The following is a 21,382-nucleotide window of genomic DNA, read 5'->3' on the forward strand; positions in this document are numbered from 1 at the left end:
AAGTTAGACTCCCTCCCTCTTCCTCTCCCCGCTTCCCCACTTTCCCGAAACTCTCTAGTGATCACAAAGGGTTTTTGCTTCTCAGATGATCAGCTGTAAATTGGGGATTGTGGAATTTTGCATAGGACCCTCTCACAAAAGAAGGGAGAAAGGTGAAAGATGAAGATGATGACTGTACAACTGAGTGTGTATGCTGAATAGATTAGTTAATATGACGTGGACTGGAGCTGACGTGTCCAATCCAACTGGGTGTTAAGAAATGTTTAATTTAATGTGATGTGGCATCTCCAACTGCCACCTCAGATAAATTTGGCCAATAATCCAATAGTGACCTCCCGATGCAATGAAATCAATTTCTGATGACCACTTTGATACAAATTGAAAATAGTGGCCAAAGTGGAAATTGGCCAAAACACAGTGACCTCCTCAAAAATTTACCCGGGTAGAGGGTATCAAGTATTTGGAGAAGAAGGTAATGTTATTTTTTTCAATCATTTTTTAATATAAAAAATGACGTATCAGTAGCATCTTATGGTAAAAGAGATGCATAAAAGCAATTTGGTTAATATGTGTTAGAGATTATATAGTAATGAAAAATTTTATCAACAAAGTTCAAAAACATTAATAGAAGTTAGATCAGTAAAATATGAATCAGGGAAATCGGATATGGATATCAAAATGGATACGAAGAAAAGAATTACATCTTTTAGAACATCAACAAAGAATGATTAGACTAAATAAATGGAAAAAAATCATTAGAAGATCAATATCAATCTATTGAAGTTTGTTATACATGAAAAGCTTAATAGATTCAACAGACATAACATTAATAGATAATCTTATAAATGACTTAATAAAATATACATTAAGAAAGAATAAAAATCTAAAAGAGAAAATAAAAGCTAGACAATGTCTTTGGTTAAGAGGAGTCAAAAGATATATAACATTAAGAGATCAAATTCATCACCAAGCAAAATCACTTATAGAAGTAAGAACTAAAACAAAAGAAAAAGATGAACAAGGTAATTCTATTTGGAAATCAACACAAATGAAATATAAAGATTTTCATCTAGATGAGTATCTTAGAGACCAAAGAAGATTATGGTATTACAGATCAAGTCTAAGAAATGAATATGATTCAATAGAAAGTTGTCATGATTAAAATGGAAAAATAATTAAAAAAATATATCCAGGATATGTATGGACAGTAGATTTTGAAAAATTACTAGAAGATATAGATGATGTAAATTTCTTAATAGAATGTCGATATGATCATTATAATTATCCTACAAAATCAAAAGAAGAAACTTATATAATAGAAGAAATCAATAAAATAGAAGAAACTTATATAATGGAAGAAATCAATAATGTAGAAAATGAAGAATATCAGGAAATGGTTAGACAATTAGAAGAAATTGATATAGAAGAAATAATGATGAATGTAGAATCAAGAGGAAGTAATAATAATCAAGATAATCAAAGAGCAGAAAGTTTAAATACTAGAACAATAGTAACACCAACAACAATTGAAAGAACCAGTAGAACAACACAACCTTTACAATTTCCATTCTAACATAATTTTACTGGATTCATTTCACTGGTGGCCACATAAGTTTCATAAGTATAATGCTATGGCCACAAATGTTATTTTTATAACGTTGTGGTCACAAAACTATTCTCCAATTGCATTGATGGCCACAAATGTTTTTTTTGGTAACGTTGTGGCCACAAATGTTTCATTATTATAACGATGTGGCAACGAAGGTTTCCTACGTAGATCATGTTTTTGTGGTCATGTCATCACATTTGTGGCCATCAGTGCAATCAGAGAATAGTTTTGTGGCCACAACGTTACAAAAAAAAAATATTTGTGGTCATCAGTGCAACTGGAGATTAGTTTTGTGGCTACAACGTTACAAAAAAAAAAATATATTTGTGGCTACAGCGTTATAATGATGAAACATTTGTGGCCATCAGTAAAACTACCCCTAATTTTACTTCAAACAATTATTATGAACAAAATTACAAAACAAACAAAGGAAAACTAGACCCCTTAGAAGTTATAAAAATAATGCCAAAACAAAACAATGAAGGCAGTATGTTAGTATTAAGTACAGTTTATCATCAAAAATGGCCTGAATTAATAGATAGATGGGAATTAGATGCCATAAATGCATTAGAAAGAATACCTCATACATTATACTCAATTGGAACAACAATTTTTGAAAATCTTTTATAAACCAATGCAAAAGATTTACTAAATAGTTAGAAAATTAATTATGCAGAAGAATATCAATATATGGTAAAAATGGCAAATAATACCCATAATGTAACAAGACAAATAAGACAAATCATATTAGGCACTAATCCATCCAGAGGAGATACATTATTATAAGATATGGCAGCTAGAGATTTAGAAGGACTCTAGATAAATAATTTTGGTGAAATAGTACTAATTTAGTCAAGCATATATCACCCTAGCAGCTAAAACAGGAAGAGCATTTACAAATAATGAATTAACAAAAGATGGTTTTCTAAATTCCCTAAACCTTTAGGAGATATCATTTTAAAAATTTGGATAGACAGAGGACATGAAAATTTAATTGGAATAGGACCAACAATAATATTTACATTTAATTATATATAAAAAAAAATGTTTAGAAGCGGAAGCAAATAGACAAATTTTAAATTATAGTTATTGTAGTAAAATTTATGTACTAGTACTTAATAAAGAATGGAAAAAACATAGAGGACTTAAAAGAAGACAATATTTAAAAAAAGAAGACCTAAACCAAATCATGTTAAAAAAATTCAAAACACATAAAACACCAGAAAAATGTAAATGTTATGTTTGTGATATCAAAGGACATTATGCTAGAGAATGTAAAAATCCACGAGTTAAAAAAGAAAGATTAAACATGTATCAAAATCTAGAAATCCATGATGAAATAAACATAGTAAGTGTTGACAGTAATGGTAGTGAAAATGATAGTGATGTGTATAACATATTTGATGGAAATGAAGGACCAAACTTTTTCTTTGAAGACTTAATAGTTTTTCATGATATGAGATGACTAAGCAAACATATAACCTTGATATAAATCCTAAATATTCTTTTTCAAAAAAAATATTCTAAATATTTATTTGAACAATATAATCAAGTAGAAGATTTTGAAAAAATGTATACATGAATTTGAACCATTTTAAATAAATTTAAATCAAAATGTGATAAATGTTACAAATTCCATATAACAAGACATAGAGCAACTTGTAAAAAATATGAATTATCTTTATGCCGAAAATATGTCTCGGAATTTTATAATTTTAATTTTGAAAAATAAAAAATAGAACCATCAAATAACATACCAAATAAAGATAAAGTAATAGTTATATGGTGGACTAGGATTGCCAAAATGTTAAAATAAAAAGACCTAAAAAGCTAAAATTATAATAAAGGACTTAAAAGGGCGGGCTTTGAATAATAGAGTAACAATTTAGATATTTAAATGTATTTTATGTCCTTGTTTGGATTGGCTTTTGGAATACCCAGAAGTGTTTTTTTATAAGTTAAGCAGTTCTGGGTTCTAAAAATATTGTTTGTATTGGCTTTTCTGAAAAAGTAGAAGACCAGCTTATGAAAAAAAAGCTATTTTTTTTTTACAACTTCTACTTCTACATAATAGCTAATCCAAACAGAAAAAACTAATCCAAACAGAAAATACAAAAAGTATTTATATAATATACACACGTCCAATGCGTGCACGTGTGACTCACGCGCTCGAGGTCTGCTTCTCCTTCGCACGGCTTCGGAGTGCTGAAACCCCGAAGCAGGGTTCCCTTCTTGCCTTTGTTCCTAGGCTTCCAGATCGCCGGAGCTCGTTCTCCTCCTCCGATGGGGGATTTCGATGAGTACGACTACCTCGAGCAGGCGGTGGAGGCTCCTGACCAGGAGGCCCGGAAGGATAAGGACAACCGGAGCTCTCGCCATCGTGAGAAGGACGGGGAATCTCGTGAACGGGAGCGCTTTTCAAGATCCGACCGCCTGGATAAGGTTCGCGACCACCGAAGCAGTAGGGACGACGAGAGAGCTCGCGAGAAGCACCGGAGCAGGGATGGAGATGGTCATAAGGAGAGGGTGCGGGAGAAGGAGGAGAGGGAGAGGGTGAGGGATAGGGATAGGGAAAAGGATAAGGATAGAGATAGGGAGAGAGAGAGGGAGAGGAGCAGTAGCAGATCGAGGAGGCACGAGAAAGAAGCTGAAAGAGAGATGGATAGGGCTCGGAGCAAGGATAGGGCTTTGCGAGAAAAGGACCTTGAGAGAGAAATGAGGGAGAGGGAGGGCAGGTAACACTGTTTTCTCATGTTTCATTAGATTTTCGTTACTTTGTTCTTGAGCACATTTAGATTGAGGAGAAATGGTGAGAAGAAAGAGTGAAACTGATTGAAAGAAATGAAAATAGCTGATTTTTTTCCTCTCTACATGCTTAGTCATCGCCTATTCTCATTTGACCAAATAAATTTTATGTGTTATTTCTATTACATACTGTTTTCCTCTTGTTTTCTCGTGTTCAATTATATTTTGCTTGAATATGTTTTAAGTCAAGAGAAAATGCTGACAAGAGAAATTGATGGAAAGCAAGCAAACTAGTTGAATTTTATTTTTCCAATATGCTTGTTCATCTTGTATTCTCATTCAACCGAATTGAAGATATGAATTTTTCCCCCAGTATTTCCTTTTTCTCCATCTTCTCTCAATCCAAATGAATTTTATGTGTTTTTTAGACCAGTGCATTATACTTTGTTGGTGTCCATTATGTGATTAGTATATCATTGTTGACACATGTGAGTGTGCATGTAATCAGGAGATCCTCAGATTCCACTTTAGCATGTTTACTAAAGTTTACGGTTTTTTTTATTATTATAGCTGCTTTAGCTGATTCATATTTAAAATATTTTGGCAGAAAAATGAATTTATAAGGATTCATCAATCGAAGTAAGTTGAAGATAAAGATTTGTTTTCAGGTATATGCATACCATAAATCCTATAATGCGTAGAGAGGAATAAAAGAAATAGCGAAATTGTATGCACAGGCACTCATGAGCTGAGTGTTGACATTTTTTTTGGCATGAGCAGAGATTGATGGAACCATAGGGACATGCTCCCTTTAGTTTGTGGCATATTATAGTTTTGATTGATAATATTGTACCTTTTGTGGTTCCAAATTGTTAAAATAAAAGAAATTTGTGCCTTTCTATAGTGTGCGGTGTGTAGTTTTGACTGTCAATATTGCTGATAACTGTCACAGTTGTTTTGATTAATTTTTCTAATATTCCTCCTTTTCTTTTACAGATGTGTTTACAAGGGTTAGAGCAGCATTTTTGTGCGTTTTCCAACTGCATAGGTTCTATTTATTTGTTCTAAATTCTAATTTACATGCAGGAGATTCAAAGACAAAAAAGAAGTGGTGGAAGCTGAAGTTGACCCAGAAAGAGATCAAAGAACTGTTTTTGCATATCAGGTATGGGGAACATCTTGCAGAAGTAATGTTTCATTTAACGTGCAACTTTTAATTTAGGTTCCCTATTAAATTATCTGTTTGCTTTATTGTGAATTGCCCACTTCTTGTTTTTCAGCTCATGTTTTATGTTTTTTTTATAACTGCAATCATTTTAATAATATATTTTGTGCACTTTTCTTGTGACAGATGCCTTTGAAGGCCACTGAGAGGGATATTTATGAGTTTTTCTCACAAGTGGGAAAGGTTGGTAGATTAAAGCATTAAGCTCCATTGCTATTAAGAGTGTCAGGAGATTGATGTTTGTTTGGTGATTTCTTAGGTTAAACTGCATATTTTGATATAGCATTCACCCACCAGATTTAAAAGTGTTGTGACATTTGCATATTTTATGCAGTGACAGGTATACTACTTATACATTTCTGTCATACCTGTACCAATACTTAGGGTATTCTTCCTTGTAATAGTTCACATTAGCCAGCATGTCTGTACAAAAGCTGATGCAGAATTCACCATTCAAATTAATATTGGTGTGATTGAGATGCATTTGCTTCTTATTGCAGTAATGCTCCCCTGCCTTCAATGAGATGTATTAAAATGACTTATTTGTAGCTCAACATACTTTTTATTTGGTGAGTGTGATAATGAATGGAAAGTTTGATTGGTGATCCCGCAGGCTCCTTCCACGGATTGGTCTAATGTGCATTAACTATGCCAATCTGTTTAATAAGTATAAATATTGCGCATATTCGTTTGCATTCTTTTGAAGGACAAAACTTTGACTAGTTGGTTTTCAGGTGAGGGATGTGCGCTTAATAATGGATCGAAACTCGAGGCGATCGAAAGGAGTTGGGTATGTATATTTTTACTTAAGTTTACCAACACTCATTGAACACAAATTTATGTCACCATTCTTTTTGGTTGTGTTTTTAGTTCTGTTAATGACAGTAGCCGTTCATTTTTAAGTTATAGAATACCATTCTTATGAGCTTGAAAGCTCCTTCCCTTGTCTTGTCATGCTTGAAACATATTTGAATATCTTATTGCTGGCTTTATGTTTTAACACTGCTTCATCTATCTCTGACGTAGCGGTGCTTTTCTCTTTATATGGCTAGTTGTATTCTTTGACCTAGCCTTGGAGATGTATGTTGTTCACGATTTGATTTTTCTAGTGATTGAATTTAGAGTGTCCAAAGGAAATCCGAAGAAACTTCCATTGTCCTTCTTGATAATGCTCAGAATAATAAATTTGTTAGTTTTGCTTGTGTAATCTATCTTTCTTCTTGAGAGTCACAAGGGAATTTGAAGCTTTTTGTGATTAAATAATTTGATTTTAGGACTCTCCTCTGCAGTATTTAATTCATTTTTCCTGTAGTATGTAACTCATTATGTCAACCATCATTCTTCATGCCTTTCTTTTCATTCAATTCTCTTCTGCTATGCTATTAGGGAAGAACATTATACTCTGGCTCTGCTCCTGTATGAGCTGATTCATTTGTCTCTATTTGGTATATTTCTTGTTCCTCATTGGCCTAGAGGTGCACGGATGAATGAGAAGAGAAAATGATGGCTTTCCTTTTTTGCATGCTAAGAGTTTTTTATTCTTTTTTTTTCTTTGCATAAAATGATTTTGTTTATAAAGCACCATCTTGAAACTGATTTCCTGTGAATTTGGGAAAAGCTCCTCTGTGCGTGGCTGTTTTAAGTAAAGTTTTTTGACAATTGTGTTCATGGAAATGCAGGTACATTGAGTTCTATGATGCCATGTCAGTGCCGAATGCCATTGCTCTGTCTGGTCATCTGCTTCTTGGTCAACCAGTGATGGTCAAACCTTCTGAAGCTGAAAAAAATCTTGTTCAATCCAATACTGCAGGGGCATCAGGTACTGCAGGAGCAGCGGCACTGAGAAAACTTTATGTTGGAAATCTGCACTTCAGCATCACGGAGGAGCAGCTGCGGCAGGTAAATTTGTCTATAATATCAGTGGCATAATCTCGCTTCTAGTAATAGTGTGGCTCTTAGAAGTCCCTTAAAAACATAAGTATTTGACCATTTTGGATGCTGGCCAGAAGCTATGGCTTCTTGAAGTTGAGTTAGGAGAAGGGATTTGAATTATGACTTCTCAGAACCAGGAATTGAATAAAAAGACCATTTCTGAGATATTAACTGATTGCATCAAGCCACAAAATAACCTGAAAGAATTTCTCTTAGCGACAAGTTCAATTTTAGCGGTATGATTTCTCCTCTGAGGACTTTTTCTTGTGGCTGGGGTTATAATGCATCTTACATGACCGAGTCAAAACATTCCTGAAAGCTGAAATAAGGCTGAATAAACCTGAATAGGTAACTGAGCAAGCTCAGTTTATTCAAAATGACTTTCAATAAGCATTATGTAGATAGCTTGACCATGAAACAATGTCATGCCAAGAATTTAGAAATTATTAGTTATTATTGGTTTTCTCTTTAATTTGAATTAGCCTGAACGTCAACTATTACCATATTTCTCAGCTTAGGTGCTCTTTCTTTTGTCTTTGACAAGACAATACATCTTCATTTGTAATCTGTGGTTTGGCAACCTCAAACGTCCTCTTTAGTTATTTGAATTACATTCCAAAACCAGTACTAGCCCTTTAAGTTTCTGCAACGACAGGCCTGCATTACTTTCACTTTGAGCGTTTGTGATCCTTTTTGCACCATACATAAACTTTTGTTATCTCACTCAGTACTCTTGACTTTATACTCATGTATCCTAGAGTCATCATTCTTTTGGTTCTTGATGTATCGGATACATTTCTGTTGATGGACATTCATAGCAAATTTGTTGATTCTACTATTCCAGCATTAGCCAAGTGAAAATTTGCCTTTTTGGATCTCTGAATGCCATTCACCTATTTAGTCGAATTAGATTTTTCTAACTATTTGTGAATGTGGTCGACCCTAGAACAGTCAAACTTGGCATTGGACCACACAAGTATATTTATGTTGAATCCACTGACACCATCCATGCTCAAAACCTGGACCGTTGGCTACCACTAGCATAATCAAGTTGTGGTATTAACAGCCCTTGTTGCCTCTGCATTAAAGTTCTAGTAGCTCACTTTGTATGGTGGTACCTAGTGATCATTTTTTATGTCAATACAGTATTCTATTTGATGCATTGTCCCTTTTAACTTGATCGTGGGTTGTCATACTGTTTACCCCCTCTTCTTTATCTGCAAGTATATTAGTTCCACTCTCATGTTCCAAATGTGAATGTGTTACAGATATTTGAACCTTTTGGTCCTGTGGAGCTTGTGCAACTACCCCTTGACCTGGAGACAGGGCAGTGTAGAGGTTATGGATTTGTTCAAGTAAGTACAAAGTTAGCTAAAGTTGGTGCCATTTGTTTGTACTATCTGCTAATATGTTCTTTCATCTCCTAGTTTGCGCAATTAGAGCATGCAAAGGCAGCACAGAGTTTGAATGGGAAATTGGATATTGCTGGCCGGATCATTAAGGTATCTCTGTTTATGTAGTTATTTGGACATGTTGAGTTGTGCATCTATGATAGTTTTTTTTTTTATTTTTCTATTTTCTATCTTTTACTGCTTTTACCACTTTAGTCTTCTATTCAAACGTTTCAGCACAATCATTGCCAGATTATTAATTAAGATGTATCTGTGATAGGTTTCAGCGGTAACAGATCATGTTGGAGTTCAGGATCCAGGAGCAAATGGTGCGGATTTGGATGATGACGATGGTGGTGCTTTGGTGAGCAAATATTTTTATTGCACCTTTTTTTTTATCTTTTTGATTTTCTAGTTTTTATTGATGTTTTGATTTTGTTGAGTTATCTCTGCTCATGTTTCCTCGGACTTAGGATTTTTGGCTGCAAATGTGTTTCTTTTTGTCTTTAGTTGATTTTTTTGTTGATAACTTGGCCAAACTGAAGCTACAAAACTGTTTTTGTTGTAATTGTCAAAGTCATAGCTTCTTCCTTCATTGATTCCAAGTATTTTGTTGATGTGGGAGTATACATGTACTATCAATATTTTCAACCAAGATCGATATAGGTTAGATGAAATGTGGATGAATGAATCAAGTGGGAAAAGGATAAGTTCCTCATCTTAACTCTTATCTCATCCTTGTTGTGTACAACTTTGTTTGGAAGTAATGTAACCAGATTGGATTTGCTGCTTCACTAGTAAACCCGGGATAAATATATTTATTGTCTACTCCACAAGCTACCTAGAATTTCTTTTTGAATTCTATTTCAAATTTTCCGTTGTGGAAACCTGCAAGAGGAGCAAGTATTTTCAGCACTTTTCTTAAAGATTTACAACCAATTAAATGGCTCCTTATAGTTTTACTGCTGATGTGCATCCAAACTTGTCTTTGTGCAGATCAATTTCACATCTAGAATCTTGAGGATTATTTATTAGGAGATTGGTAACTTTTACTTCTGTGCAGGCTCTCAATGCCCGTTCCAGGGCTATGCTTATGCAGAAGCTGGACCGTACTGGGACTGCATCAAGGTACAGTCCTTGGTACATGTTTTATACTGTTATTTTGAATCATTTCACCATGTAATGATGGTAATTTATTTTCTTGTGATGATATTCATTACAATTTGCAGTATTGCGGAATCATTGGGCGTTCCTGGGCTTAATGGAGCAGTTCCAAATCAAGTAGGGTTTGGTTTGTTGCCTGCAAATGGCCAACCTGTTATTCCTTCGGCTGTTCCTGCTGTGCGCACTCCACCCATTATTGAGCCTGTTGGTGATCCAAGCGAGTGCTTATTACTAAAGAATATGTTTGACCCAAGCACTGAGGTCTGTTTTGTGTTTTATCATCAATCTAGCTTATTAAGTTGAGATTCTAATGTTCTGGTAATACTACAGACAGAACCTGATTTTGATTTGGATATTAAGGAGGATGTCCAAGAAGAGTGCTCAAAGTTTGGCCCACTGACACATATATATGTGGAAAAGTATGTTGTTGATTTGAGCAAATCTTGTTTACTTGCTATCATGCTATGCTGGTTTTTAGTATCTTTGAGTTTGGCACTAGTTGCATATTTGTCTTGGCACAGGACAAATAATTGGATGTATGTCTTGTGCACTTGCACGTAGATAGATATACCTGTAATGCATGTCTCTCATGTGGACGACAATGAATTAGTTCAGAAAATTCTAACTTTTAACCATGGTGTTGGTCTTGGATTCATGGATCTGAATTGATTTCTAGCATTTGTTTTTAATTTGGTAGGTATTCTCTAGATGACAGATTTAACTCATGACTAGACATTCTTGTCATATAAATGCTTTTTTTAACCTCCGGCATATTTATGTTCATTTACATATTTTAGACTTCCAATTGGATTTTGAATGCTTTTAGTTCCCTGAATTATTTTCCAGGTTATATTCTGTTTGTAGAGGGCTGTCCGCATAGATATCTAGTCTAGATTTATAGTTAAGATAGACATTTAGCATTAATGTTTTTTCTGAATACGTTGATTTTAAATGATTTTTTTTTAATTTTATTTATTTTTATTTTTGCATTCTCTATCTATTCTACAATTGAACTATGAGAATTACCAAAGAAATGGATGACCAAGTAGCAACATAAATTGCTTTCTACTCTAAGAAGCAACAAAATCCAATTTGAATTTGATCAGTAGATTTATTTTTCTTTAATCTATCTCATTAATGCTTTCTAGTTTATCCGTATGTGTAGCTTTTGTAAAACATTGTGCAGAAAACAGCATATTCTAATTGCCAATCTTCGTGGGTCTATGTGCCATTTTATTTTATGAGAATTTTGGATCAGGATTTGGGACCTTATTTGTTCATGTTTCTTCAATTGTGATTATGTTGTATCTATGTTCTGGATGAACATTGGTTGACCTGGCTGTTTGGCTTCTTATTTGTGTGTGCGTGTGTGCGTATTATGTTGGGGCTCATGTTTATGTTTTAGCAGCTTCTTTTCTTTTTGTGTGTGCACTCCCGTGTGTTATGCTGGGGCTCATGGCTATGTTTCAGCAGCTTCTTTTCTTTTTGTGTGTGCATGCCCGTGTGTTATGTTGGGGCTTATGTTTATGTTTTAGCAGCTTCTTTTTGGAGTGATTCCCTTGTATTCTTTTTGTTTTAGTTTGCAGCACACCAGTACTTGTCAATTATTCTTGGTGTGTCATGAAAAAGTGTTTCCTTTTTAACACTATTTCCATTACAGGAACAGCAATGGATTTGTTTATATGCGATTTGAGGCCATGCCCTCAGCAGCTAGTTGTCAGCGTGCAATGCATGGTCGATGGTTTGCAGGAAGGGCAATATCTGCGACTTTTATGGTATGCTTCTTTTTATGTATTATGTAATAAGAAATACATACTACACAGTCAATTACACACTATTTCTAGGCATGCCTTTCTATTGCTGAAAAACCTAGTGCTATGCTTCTATTTTCTGAAAATCATGACCATATTCTAAAGCAACAAAAATCATCTATATGTAGACCAGGGTTAGAAACTCAAAAAAAATGGTCGTAACTATATTGAACAGTTTCAAGTGGTTGGATAGATTAAAATTCATTGAGGGGCATGTTGACAATCAAGTATAGCAATGATTTGATGTAAAAGTGGTTACTTCTTCAATTCATATTATTCTCACTCATGTCTGTTATTTTTCAGAGGCCAGCTGATTATGAAGCCAAATTTAAGGGCAGCATGTAGATCTCAATTCTAGCCAGGTGAATGGTTGGTAGGCGGCATCTTTGCGCTTATGTTTGCTGTGAATGGTTCAGCTGAGTACATGCTCTCGCAATTCTGGATGGGAAATTTTTCAAATGCCATTATAATACGCAGTTCTTGGTTTCTCATCAATTTAGGCGTATGACGAGATCATTGTTCTTCTTTTGGATCAGTAGTGTTATTATTGTGATGCCGCGTCCTGTTTTTGGACACCATTTTGTTTTTCTTGTGGTAAGTATTTAGTGAAGCTCTGTGATAATGATCAACTTTGCTGCTTTTTTAATTGAAGGAACCTGTATGGGTGGAGTAAGGTGAAATTCACAGGTGAACCGTGGTCAATTTGTATCAGTATTAACTTCAAAGTATATCTGTGTGTCCGTGGTTGCTTGTTTAGGCTTAACAAAGAAAGACTTGGTGATATATAAATTTAGTAAAAGGATAATAGTGCATGAAAATTGCACAATTTTGGTGAAATCCACATGATTTCATGAACTTTATTGAGTGGTAATGATTATTTGCCGAGGTGGGTGTTTGATGCTTTACCATTAGAATATTATAGTAAATTTAATTGGTAGGGAAATGATTGATGAGAAGGTGATGGTAGCAAAAAAAAACATGTTTGTTGTGTCTAGTGTTTAAATATGCGAAGTTTGTTTAAGACTCAGTGAAGCAAGTGGGGTCAGAGTCTGCATACATATGGACATTAGGATCAACTTTCAACATTTGTAATGGATTCTAATAGGAATCTCACTATCAATAGGTTATTTAGTCATTGATGACATTTTAGTAGAAAATTTAAGAGTTTGATTTTCTCTTAATGTATTATTGAGATGCAATAAAATATGTATTTGAAGTGGTTTGTTGATAAAATTAAAAGATATCTATATTAATAAAAAATTAATATTTGTGGTATTTTAATCTACGTGGCAAGGCCACTGGAAAAAGTGATGTGGAAATCCAGTGATCATGTTGGATTGCCGCCGTCCATGTCAAAATAATCTCACCAGATTCCATTGGTTAATATTTTTTTAAAACTAAATAAAAAAATGATCATTTTAATACAAATTAAAATTTTGTATTCAAAATGCTAATTGAGTATAATTTGGTTATCTACACTAATATTTACTCAATGACAATAACTGCAATATGATGAGAGGAGAGACGACAGTGTTTAACCAGAAACAAATAAAAACTAAATGGTATAATGCCTGGGTTAATCCCTCTATTATATTCACTATGTCTTTTTGGTCCTCCTATTATAAAAGTTACCAATTGGATCCCTCTATTATCCCAATCAGGAAAATCAAATCCTCTCTACCAACAGCCGTCTGAATCTCCGTTTGTTTATTGTGAAGTGCATTAAAATATTAAATGGTAATGATTAAAATATTAGAAAAATTATAATAACTTAAATCATTGTAACAGTTGACTATTCTCTGCCGAGATCCCGCCGGAGATCGGGAACCTGGAGAACCTTGACACGCTGTTCCTGCAAGCGAATGATCTCTCTGACGAGATCCCACCGGAGATGGGGAAGCTTAAGAGCCTCAAATCGTTGGATATCTCCAACAATGCGCTCACCGGAGAGATGCCACCCAGCTTCACCGAACTGAAGAATCTAATGCTTCTCAATCACTTCAGGAACAAGCTCTATGGCACAATCCCGGAGTTCGTCGGAGAGCTTCCGGCGCTGGAGGTGCTCCAGCTCTGTGGAAATAACTTCACTGAGAGCATCTCGCGAAGCCTGGGGACGAGTGGGATGCTTCAAGTCCTTGACTTTTCATCCAACAAACTAACGGGAAGTCTCCCGCCGGAGCTTTGCTCCGACGCCAAGCTTCACACGCTCATAGCTCTTGGGAACTTCCTCTTCGGCCCTATTCCGAAAACTCTCGGCGTTTGCCGATCTCTTGTGAATATCCGACTGGGAGACAACTACCTCAACGGAACCATCCCCGCCGATCTCTTCAGCCTTCGGAATCTACAGCAGGTCAAGCTCTAAAATAACCTCCTTGCCGGCGAGTTCCCGGACACGGTGATGTCGGAGATCTCAATGAATCTATAGTTGACTTGTGTTATTACTAGAATACTCAAATGTTATAATGATTTAAGTTATTATAATTTTTTTAATATTTTAATCATCCACATCATCATAACCAAACGGAGATTGGGATGGCCGTTGATAGAAATGACTTGAGATAATAGAGGAATCTAATTGGTAACTTTTATAATAGAGGGACCAAAAAGACATACTGAATATAATAGAGGGATCAACCCAGATATTATACCAAAACTAAATAAGTTCAAATGCAATATATTTTATTTGTAAAGTACAGCCAAACTCAGGTTTTTTCCAGAGTTTACTTGCCAATCATCATGAGGTAAAATGTACTCTTAACCTTGAGCTAATTTTTCTGATTTTCCTCTCTACATCTATTTTTTTCCAATCCAAACACAAGATTTATCAGATTATAATTAGAAACATTCAATATTTAGATACAAAGACAGGCAGAGGAACTCTGCTTAGTACAAAAACCAAATGACAGTAACAAAAACATCAATTGCACATATGATCTGTATAAGTTTAGAAGTTGCAGGACAAAATAGCAAGGGAAAAAAAACTCATACCCGGGCTTAAGTATAATCAAATTAAAACACAAAGCTACAACTACAAATTTCAGGCTCTCAGTAACTTTTCTTTCATAAGCCAATGCTTTAGTTTTTAACGCAACCGACGAGAGGACCTCCAAGCCGGATCACAAAACCGATATTTAGATGCTCTGCAACTGAGAGAATGAGATGCGAATAACCGATCTATCAATGTTGGTGGCATGCTTGCACACAAGGGCTTCAGTAGCTTGCTCCTCATTCTCAAACATGATCAATGCTTGCTTCTTACCATTCACCTCAAATAACTTAGTGTTCAAAATGGTCCCATGCTCCTCGAGGTGGGTCACAAGCTCTTCCTCTGTGATGTCCTGCGGGAGGGCGGACACATGGATCATCTTAGTTGGGGAGCAACAGTATCGGTAGTTCTTGACAGCATTGTTGTTGTACCGGTTAAGGGGCGATCCAGCGTACTCACGAGTGTCAGGGGCTTGTGTGATGTTTGGGTACTTGGAGAAGTTGACCTCTAATCTCTTCCCAAGTAAAAATGCTCCCTACAACATAGATCATTCAAGATAAAGACGGTAAGATAAAGTAGTTCAACAACAAAAGGGAGATGTGTTTATACTCCTTCACCTACTTTAGGAAAAGGATTAAAAATAAGCATAATTGTCACAAAGTAACCTCAGGGATCATCATCTTAATAGCATTTCCCAAATAAGACTTGACTGTAATGACATATTATAACAAAAATTTCTTATCAATATCTTCAATATGGAACTAATGTGGGAAGGAAGCTGTTCATGTTAGCAAGATGCAATAAAAATAAAAACACACCATGGATGTGAAACTAAACAATTTAAGATCTTGAGCTAAAAAGCATCAACTCTCATTATTAGTATGAACAAGGTCAGGTGCAAGTATACCTTCAAGAAGTGCAAGGCTAATTCAGCCTGAAACCCATCCCCCATCTGAACAAGAGCATGATCTGGTTTGTTTCGAAGCAGTTTAATTCTTACAATATTTCCATAGATAGAAAATAGATTAAAAAGTTTGTCTTCATCAATTTTCTGCAGTAAAATAATCAAATAATTATATATTATATGCTGATAGAGTTTCCCTATAAATGTTATTCAGCACAAGAGTCAACAATGCTTACTTCAGGATTTAAATTAGTAACTAGGAGCGTGCACCGATCATTTGTGCCAGTCACTCCATGGGGTAAAACTCCACCAAAGGCAGCTGCAATTGCTGCTACATTGCTCATCTAACAGAAACAATATGCGAAAACCATTTGAACGCTTCAGTGAGATGTATATCCAACCATGTCAGATCATGCAATTAAACCACCAAGAAAAATAAGACGAAATTTGAAGTGTGAAACATGGTCATCCCGAAAAATCTTCACTGAGGCATCTTACCTGTGTAAAAGAACCTGAAACAAGACAAAGATAAGAAGTCATAATTAATACTGAGACAGGGATAACAAAGAGGAAGGATAAATGATGCGAGACTTGTGTCAAGTACCTGGCCTAACTCCAGCTGGTTGGAGTCCATAAAGGCTTCCTGAATCACCATACCCGGACTGCTGCATTTTCAGTTTAATGTCGGGAACAATGTCAAAAACATATAAATTCAAGCATTGTTGACCTTAAAAGGGTGGGGGAAAGTTTCGAGTATTAATCATTGAAAATAATAGGCAGCGATAAATGAATTAATGATAACCAGAATAAAACTTACTTGTGATGATCTGCCTCTCTGCTCAGAAGGCAAAGATGGATTTGTAAAATCTCTGAATACAAAAATAGGCAAATCAGGAGGAGAACATGTAAAAGTAAAAGAAAAAAGACATGAACAGACTGCTTATAAGAGAAAAAATGAAAAAAGTTCAACATATCCAGTATCTCTTTCAATTCAAGTTGTTGTGTATTCCAACCACAAAACGAGAAGAAATGGAGGATTTGTAGCTAAAGAACGTGTGTGGTTTACCCTTATATTTCAATTCAATTAAAAAATACTCCTACCCTCAATAAGATCAAACAAAAAGGGATGTCCTTAAAATATATGTTTTCTATGTGCCCGCTTGAAAAGTGACTAAAGTTAATAGAATCTGAGAAATGTAAAAGAATTCAGTTTTAAAAAATGAATAATAAATGATGAAGGAAGGTTTGGCAAACTATCAAATAATTACCAACATACCTAGATCGGTCGTTGTTGTAATTAACTTGTAACTCATTGAGGCTGTTTTCAACAAGAGAGCAAAATCAGTTAACATCCAGAAGCAAAGTAACCAATTGATAACACAATGATATTACAAAGCCATACTTGGAATACTGAATATCTAGCTGGCAACAGCCATCATATATATTGCGGCCCTACAAAAGGAAAATGTCCGATAATAAATGTCAAGCCCTTATGCCTAAAGAGTTTCCATAGCATATTTTAAATTAGGAAATAGTGTACTTGTAAAGAGCTTTGTGCTTGCACAGCACTCTGGCACAACTGATACTGGACAAGAGCTTGAAACCCTGAATAATAATAATTTTTTCATTATGAACAACAATAAAATAATGATAATAATAATAATAATAATAATAATAATAATAAAGAGACAAACTAGACATAGTAATATGTAATCTGACGAACAGATGCAGCATAGTCTCATGGAAATCAAAACACTATTAGTATTCATATCTAGGGAAAATCCCGTACAATTGTAAAATAAATAAAAAATAAAAAGAAGAAGAAAGATTGTGAATCCCAACCATCCAGTTTAAAATATCTGAAATACTGTCAAGTATCAAAGAGAGTAGAGAGAAGACTTGAAGAAGCTGACCAGCCGATTTATGAAATGTGACGATCTTCTCCACAAACCCATGGGGAGAAAAAACTTGATGTAGCACTTCCACTGTTATAGGATAGAGCATGTGATGAATTGTAACTAAGAGAATTCGATTGGGTTGTGAATCCTGAGTTTCCAACAGCAAACCATCACAGAGACAGAAGAGAGAGAAGAATAAATAGTGGCAAGAGGAAGAAAGAACAGTAGACAGAGAGAGAATAAGCTTAAGAAATACACTAGCAACATCATTACATATAATTTTATAAGGAGAAGATGAGCCAGACAAATCAAAACTGCTTATCTTACACATACTCCCCTATATGCTACAACCCATTAATACAATTTTATAAGGAGAAGATGAGCCAGACAAATCAAACTGCTTACTTAACTTACACATATACTCCGCTATATGCTACAACCCATATTCGTTGTGAGAACACGAGAAAAGGCATTTATGCATTTAGCACTATACTCCGCTATATGCTACAACCCATATTCCTAGTCGGCCCACAAACGAAAAGCAATTTATGCGTTAAAGCAAAGGCGCTCTTTTCATAATAGAATATAAGCTCCAAGTTTCAAAGTCAACAGCATATAATTCAACAAAACTTCAACACTGATGCAAAAAAATAGTCAGATAGAAGCAAAAAAAATGATTGCACGACTTCATTCTGACCTATGTATCTATACACCAGGATTTTCTGATCACCCCTTTGACTCACAATTTCAGAAATTCTCTGCAACCTCCTCAAGAGGCCATTGCTAAAAGCTCGAAGGAGTGGATAAGTTTCTAATGTCTCAAAAGGTAACCCAAGATGCACAGACAACAGAGAAATTAATATAACGCAGAAAGTAATTTGAATTTTTAACAGATAAATATCAACTTGAACTTTTCAAAGGCATAACAAACAAACCATAGAAAAGTTACGCTATAATTGAGTTTTTCTTGTGGGAGTTTGCTGTGTTGTTTGCATCTACCAGTTCACTGCCAAATTGATTAGAGCTACCAAGTAGTAAATAATCAAAAGATGAATCAGTAGAATTACCAAAGAAGCGTAATTTTTGCCCCAAAGTTCACATGCCCATAAATGGCTAAATTATATAGAGAACAGCACTGTAACAATAGATTCTAAACCATTGACGCTCATTTGACAACTAACCTGTTCACCATTTTTTCGTCCCTGCGAATTCTGATCAACTGTAGTCAGCTCCTGATGTGAAGAGAATTGCATGTACACATTCCTCCCCCTAAAACCATGACACAGTACATGTTATAAAGTCTGTACAGCATGAAGTTAAGGATAGAAAATGTAAAGAAATATTTACATTTTGGTCCAAAGTCAGTTTAGTATCTACATTCATATCATTTTCTTCAAGATATAACCTAGGGAAGCATGAATGAGCCGAAGAGTATAGACAAGTTTTTTGCATGATTATCAAAAAGGACAAAAAAGGCGCATGTGAGATGACACTAGCTGAAATACCAATGCAACTAATTACAATATATATATATCAAGTTACATAACACGCTCAGCTCCTCTCTAAAATGATCATAAAATCATTGTCCAATAACCTTCACTTTGATATGGGATCTATGGTAAAAATTGCCTTAACTAGATAAGTCTTGACAAAAAAAAAGGTCAAAATCAGCATTTCTTGTCCATTGACAGCTTAATAATCGGTTCCTTTCAACATAGGACATTGAACATCTTTGGAACAAAATGAACTTTCTGTACAATATGCTATCCAGCTGACTTTGCAGAGGGGAGATGATCATTATTTCCATGAAAATGGAGTAAATCTAACTGAGGATACCCACTAATATTCACCAAAGTAAGAGAGGCAATATGGGGAGTGGGTGGTGTAATAATTACCAATCTGCAGATAAATCTGCATTCCTTGCCCAACAACAGTTTAATAATTTGTTCCTTCGAACATGGGAAATAGATCATCTTTGGAACAAAAATGTGTTTTCTATACCATGTATTTTCCAGCTGACTTTGCCAAGGGGAGATTCTCATTGTTGCTATGATAAATGGAGTTCATCAACCTAAAATGACCCACTAATATTCACCAAAGAATGAATATAAGGAAGGGGTGGCATAATAATCAACTATCTGCAGAGTAAAAATTTGTATCAAGATCAAAAATCACATTACAGAAAGAAGTGACAGATGGTCAAGCATTACAATGCAAAAGACAATCTGACAAATAATGGCAAGGATCATGGGAATCTACCCTGTATCCTTGTGTGGACCTAAATCTAAAATTCTTGAAAAAGACAACTGCATAATCAGGTGTGGTCATTGGCATACCTGACACTTGGCTGGGTATTAGTGTAATACTGCAGCACATTAACAGCAGAATCGACATCTTGCATTTGGAGAAGAGCCTAAAATAATAACAGATTTCACATAATTTGTCAGCATTTTCTATCTCTAAAAAAGGAATAAAATGAAGAAAACATAAATTAATAGCACAAAACCTGATTCTTCGCTCGTAACATCACCAGCTTAGTGACAACACCAAATGGCTGCACCAATTGATGCAGATCAATCTGAAAAAATAGAAGGGGTTAAACTTAAACCCTAAACCCATTTTGATAATTTCAAAACTGACATTTTTAATCCCTCACTATCAAAAAGTCAAACCTAAACACTCTCCTCGTTTGCCTATAATCCTAAAAAGCAAGGAACTAAGAAACTATTTCAAGCTTTTCAAGATTACAATAAATTAAACCCTAAACGACCTTGTAGACTATACAAAATTGAGCCGAGCAGAAGAAGAAGAAGACGAAAATAATAATGGAGAAGAACCTCAGTGATCTCAAGGCCAACGTTTCGCACATGAATTACTTTGGAAGGCTCCGTCATCTCACCCGCAGCACAACTAGGAACAAAAACAGCATAAAATTCCCAACTTTAGTGCTCCCAAAAGAACAGATCAACACATGCTAATACCATATCATCCAAGCAATAAAGAATCAACAAGAAACACAAAAAAAAAAAAAGGAGGAAAATGAAGATGCAAAAGCAGCGATGGATTACCTCGAGGAGAAGAGAAGCGGTACCCGCAATAGAGATCTGATCTAGAAATACTGTGGGGAAGGATAGATACTAAGGGAGAGGAATTGGGGGGGAGAGTGGAGAGGGGTTTGGAGCTAGGGTTTGTTGCAATCGGAGTGGTTTTGGAATGGAAAACGCTCGCTCGCTCGGATTTGGGGATTTTTGAGCGCGAGGGAAGAGTCCAAAGACGCCCTAAATTGAGTTGAGGCTAAGATTTGCTTCTGATGCTTCGCGGAACAACTTTTGTCTTCTGGTGTACCTCGCTCTCTCTTCTAAGAACACAAGCTATATATCTGTGGGTTTTAAAAAACGTTTATTAAAAACTAATCTATGGGGTTTTCTATTTATTTATTTATTTATTTATTTATTTATGAAGGACGAAAGGTAAGTGACTTTTTTGCCCTTTTTGCCATGAGTTAAGAAAATTAGTACATATAATTTTTAAATATTAAATAAACTGTGGATCCATAAATATTTAAAACCTCATTAATACTTTAATTTTTATCTTCAATAATAGATATAATAAATTATATGATAATTTTAGAGCCTGTTTGGCTGTAAAATAAAAAATATGACATAATTTTATTATGTAGGAAGTGCAAGTGATTATTACAGAAATTATAGCATATTT

General features: G+C 35.0%; 2 protein-coding genes across 3 annotated transcripts; one reads left to right on the top strand and one right to left on the bottom strand.

The window, feature by feature from the left end:
• The first annotated feature begins 3,775 nt into the window (after positions 1–3,775).
• On the top strand, positions 3,776–12,732 carry LOC120275802 (RNA-binding protein 39-like). Its single transcript, XM_039282509.1, has 13 exons — positions 3,776–4,344; positions 5,441–5,519; positions 5,706–5,762; positions 6,314–6,369; positions 7,259–7,478; positions 8,780–8,866; positions 8,939–9,013; positions 9,183–9,266; positions 9,966–10,030; positions 10,132–10,327; positions 10,397–10,485; positions 11,727–11,841; positions 12,181–12,732. The coding sequence occupies exons 1-13, from the start codon at positions 3,893–3,895 to the stop codon at positions 12,220–12,222; spliced, it is 1,617 nt and encodes a 538-aa protein (XP_039138443.1). The 5' UTR covers positions 3,776–3,892; the 3' UTR covers positions 12,223–12,732.
• Positions 12,733–14,697: 1,965 nt separating this feature from the next.
• LOC120275682 (polypyrimidine tract-binding protein homolog 3-like) lies at positions 14,698–20,984 on the bottom strand. 2 transcript variants are annotated; one of them, XM_039282348.1, is made up of 15 exons: positions 20,734–20,984; positions 20,503–20,575; positions 20,172–20,243; positions 20,002–20,078; positions 18,847–18,934; positions 17,681–17,813; positions 17,308–17,372; positions 17,170–17,219; positions 17,044–17,085; positions 16,585–16,636; positions 16,372–16,429; positions 16,266–16,279; positions 16,004–16,111; positions 15,771–15,914; positions 14,698–15,398 (listed from the first exon to the last, which is right to left on the bottom strand). In XM_039282348.1, the coding sequence occupies exons 2-15, from the start codon at positions 20,557–20,559 to the stop codon at positions 15,009–15,011; spliced, it is 1,350 nt and encodes a 449-aa protein (XP_039138282.1). In that variant the 5' UTR covers positions 20,560–20,575; positions 20,734–20,984; the 3' UTR covers positions 14,698–15,008. The 2 variants fall into 2 exon arrangements, with proteins under 2 accessions (XP_039138282.1, XP_039138281.1); XM_039282347.1 differs by having other exon boundaries at positions 16,372–16,432; positions 20,734–20,983.
• Between the last annotated feature and the right edge of the window lie 398 nt (positions 20,985–21,382).

Source organism: Dioscorea cayenensis, chromosome 14 (genome assembly GCF_009730915.1).
Source record: "Dioscorea cayenensis subsp. rotundata cultivar TDr96_F1 chromosome 14, TDr96_F1_v2_PseudoChromosome.rev07_lg8_w22 25.fasta, whole genome shotgun sequence".
Lineage (NCBI taxonomy): Eukaryota > Viridiplantae > Streptophyta > Magnoliopsida > Dioscoreales > Dioscoreaceae > Dioscorea > Dioscorea cayenensis.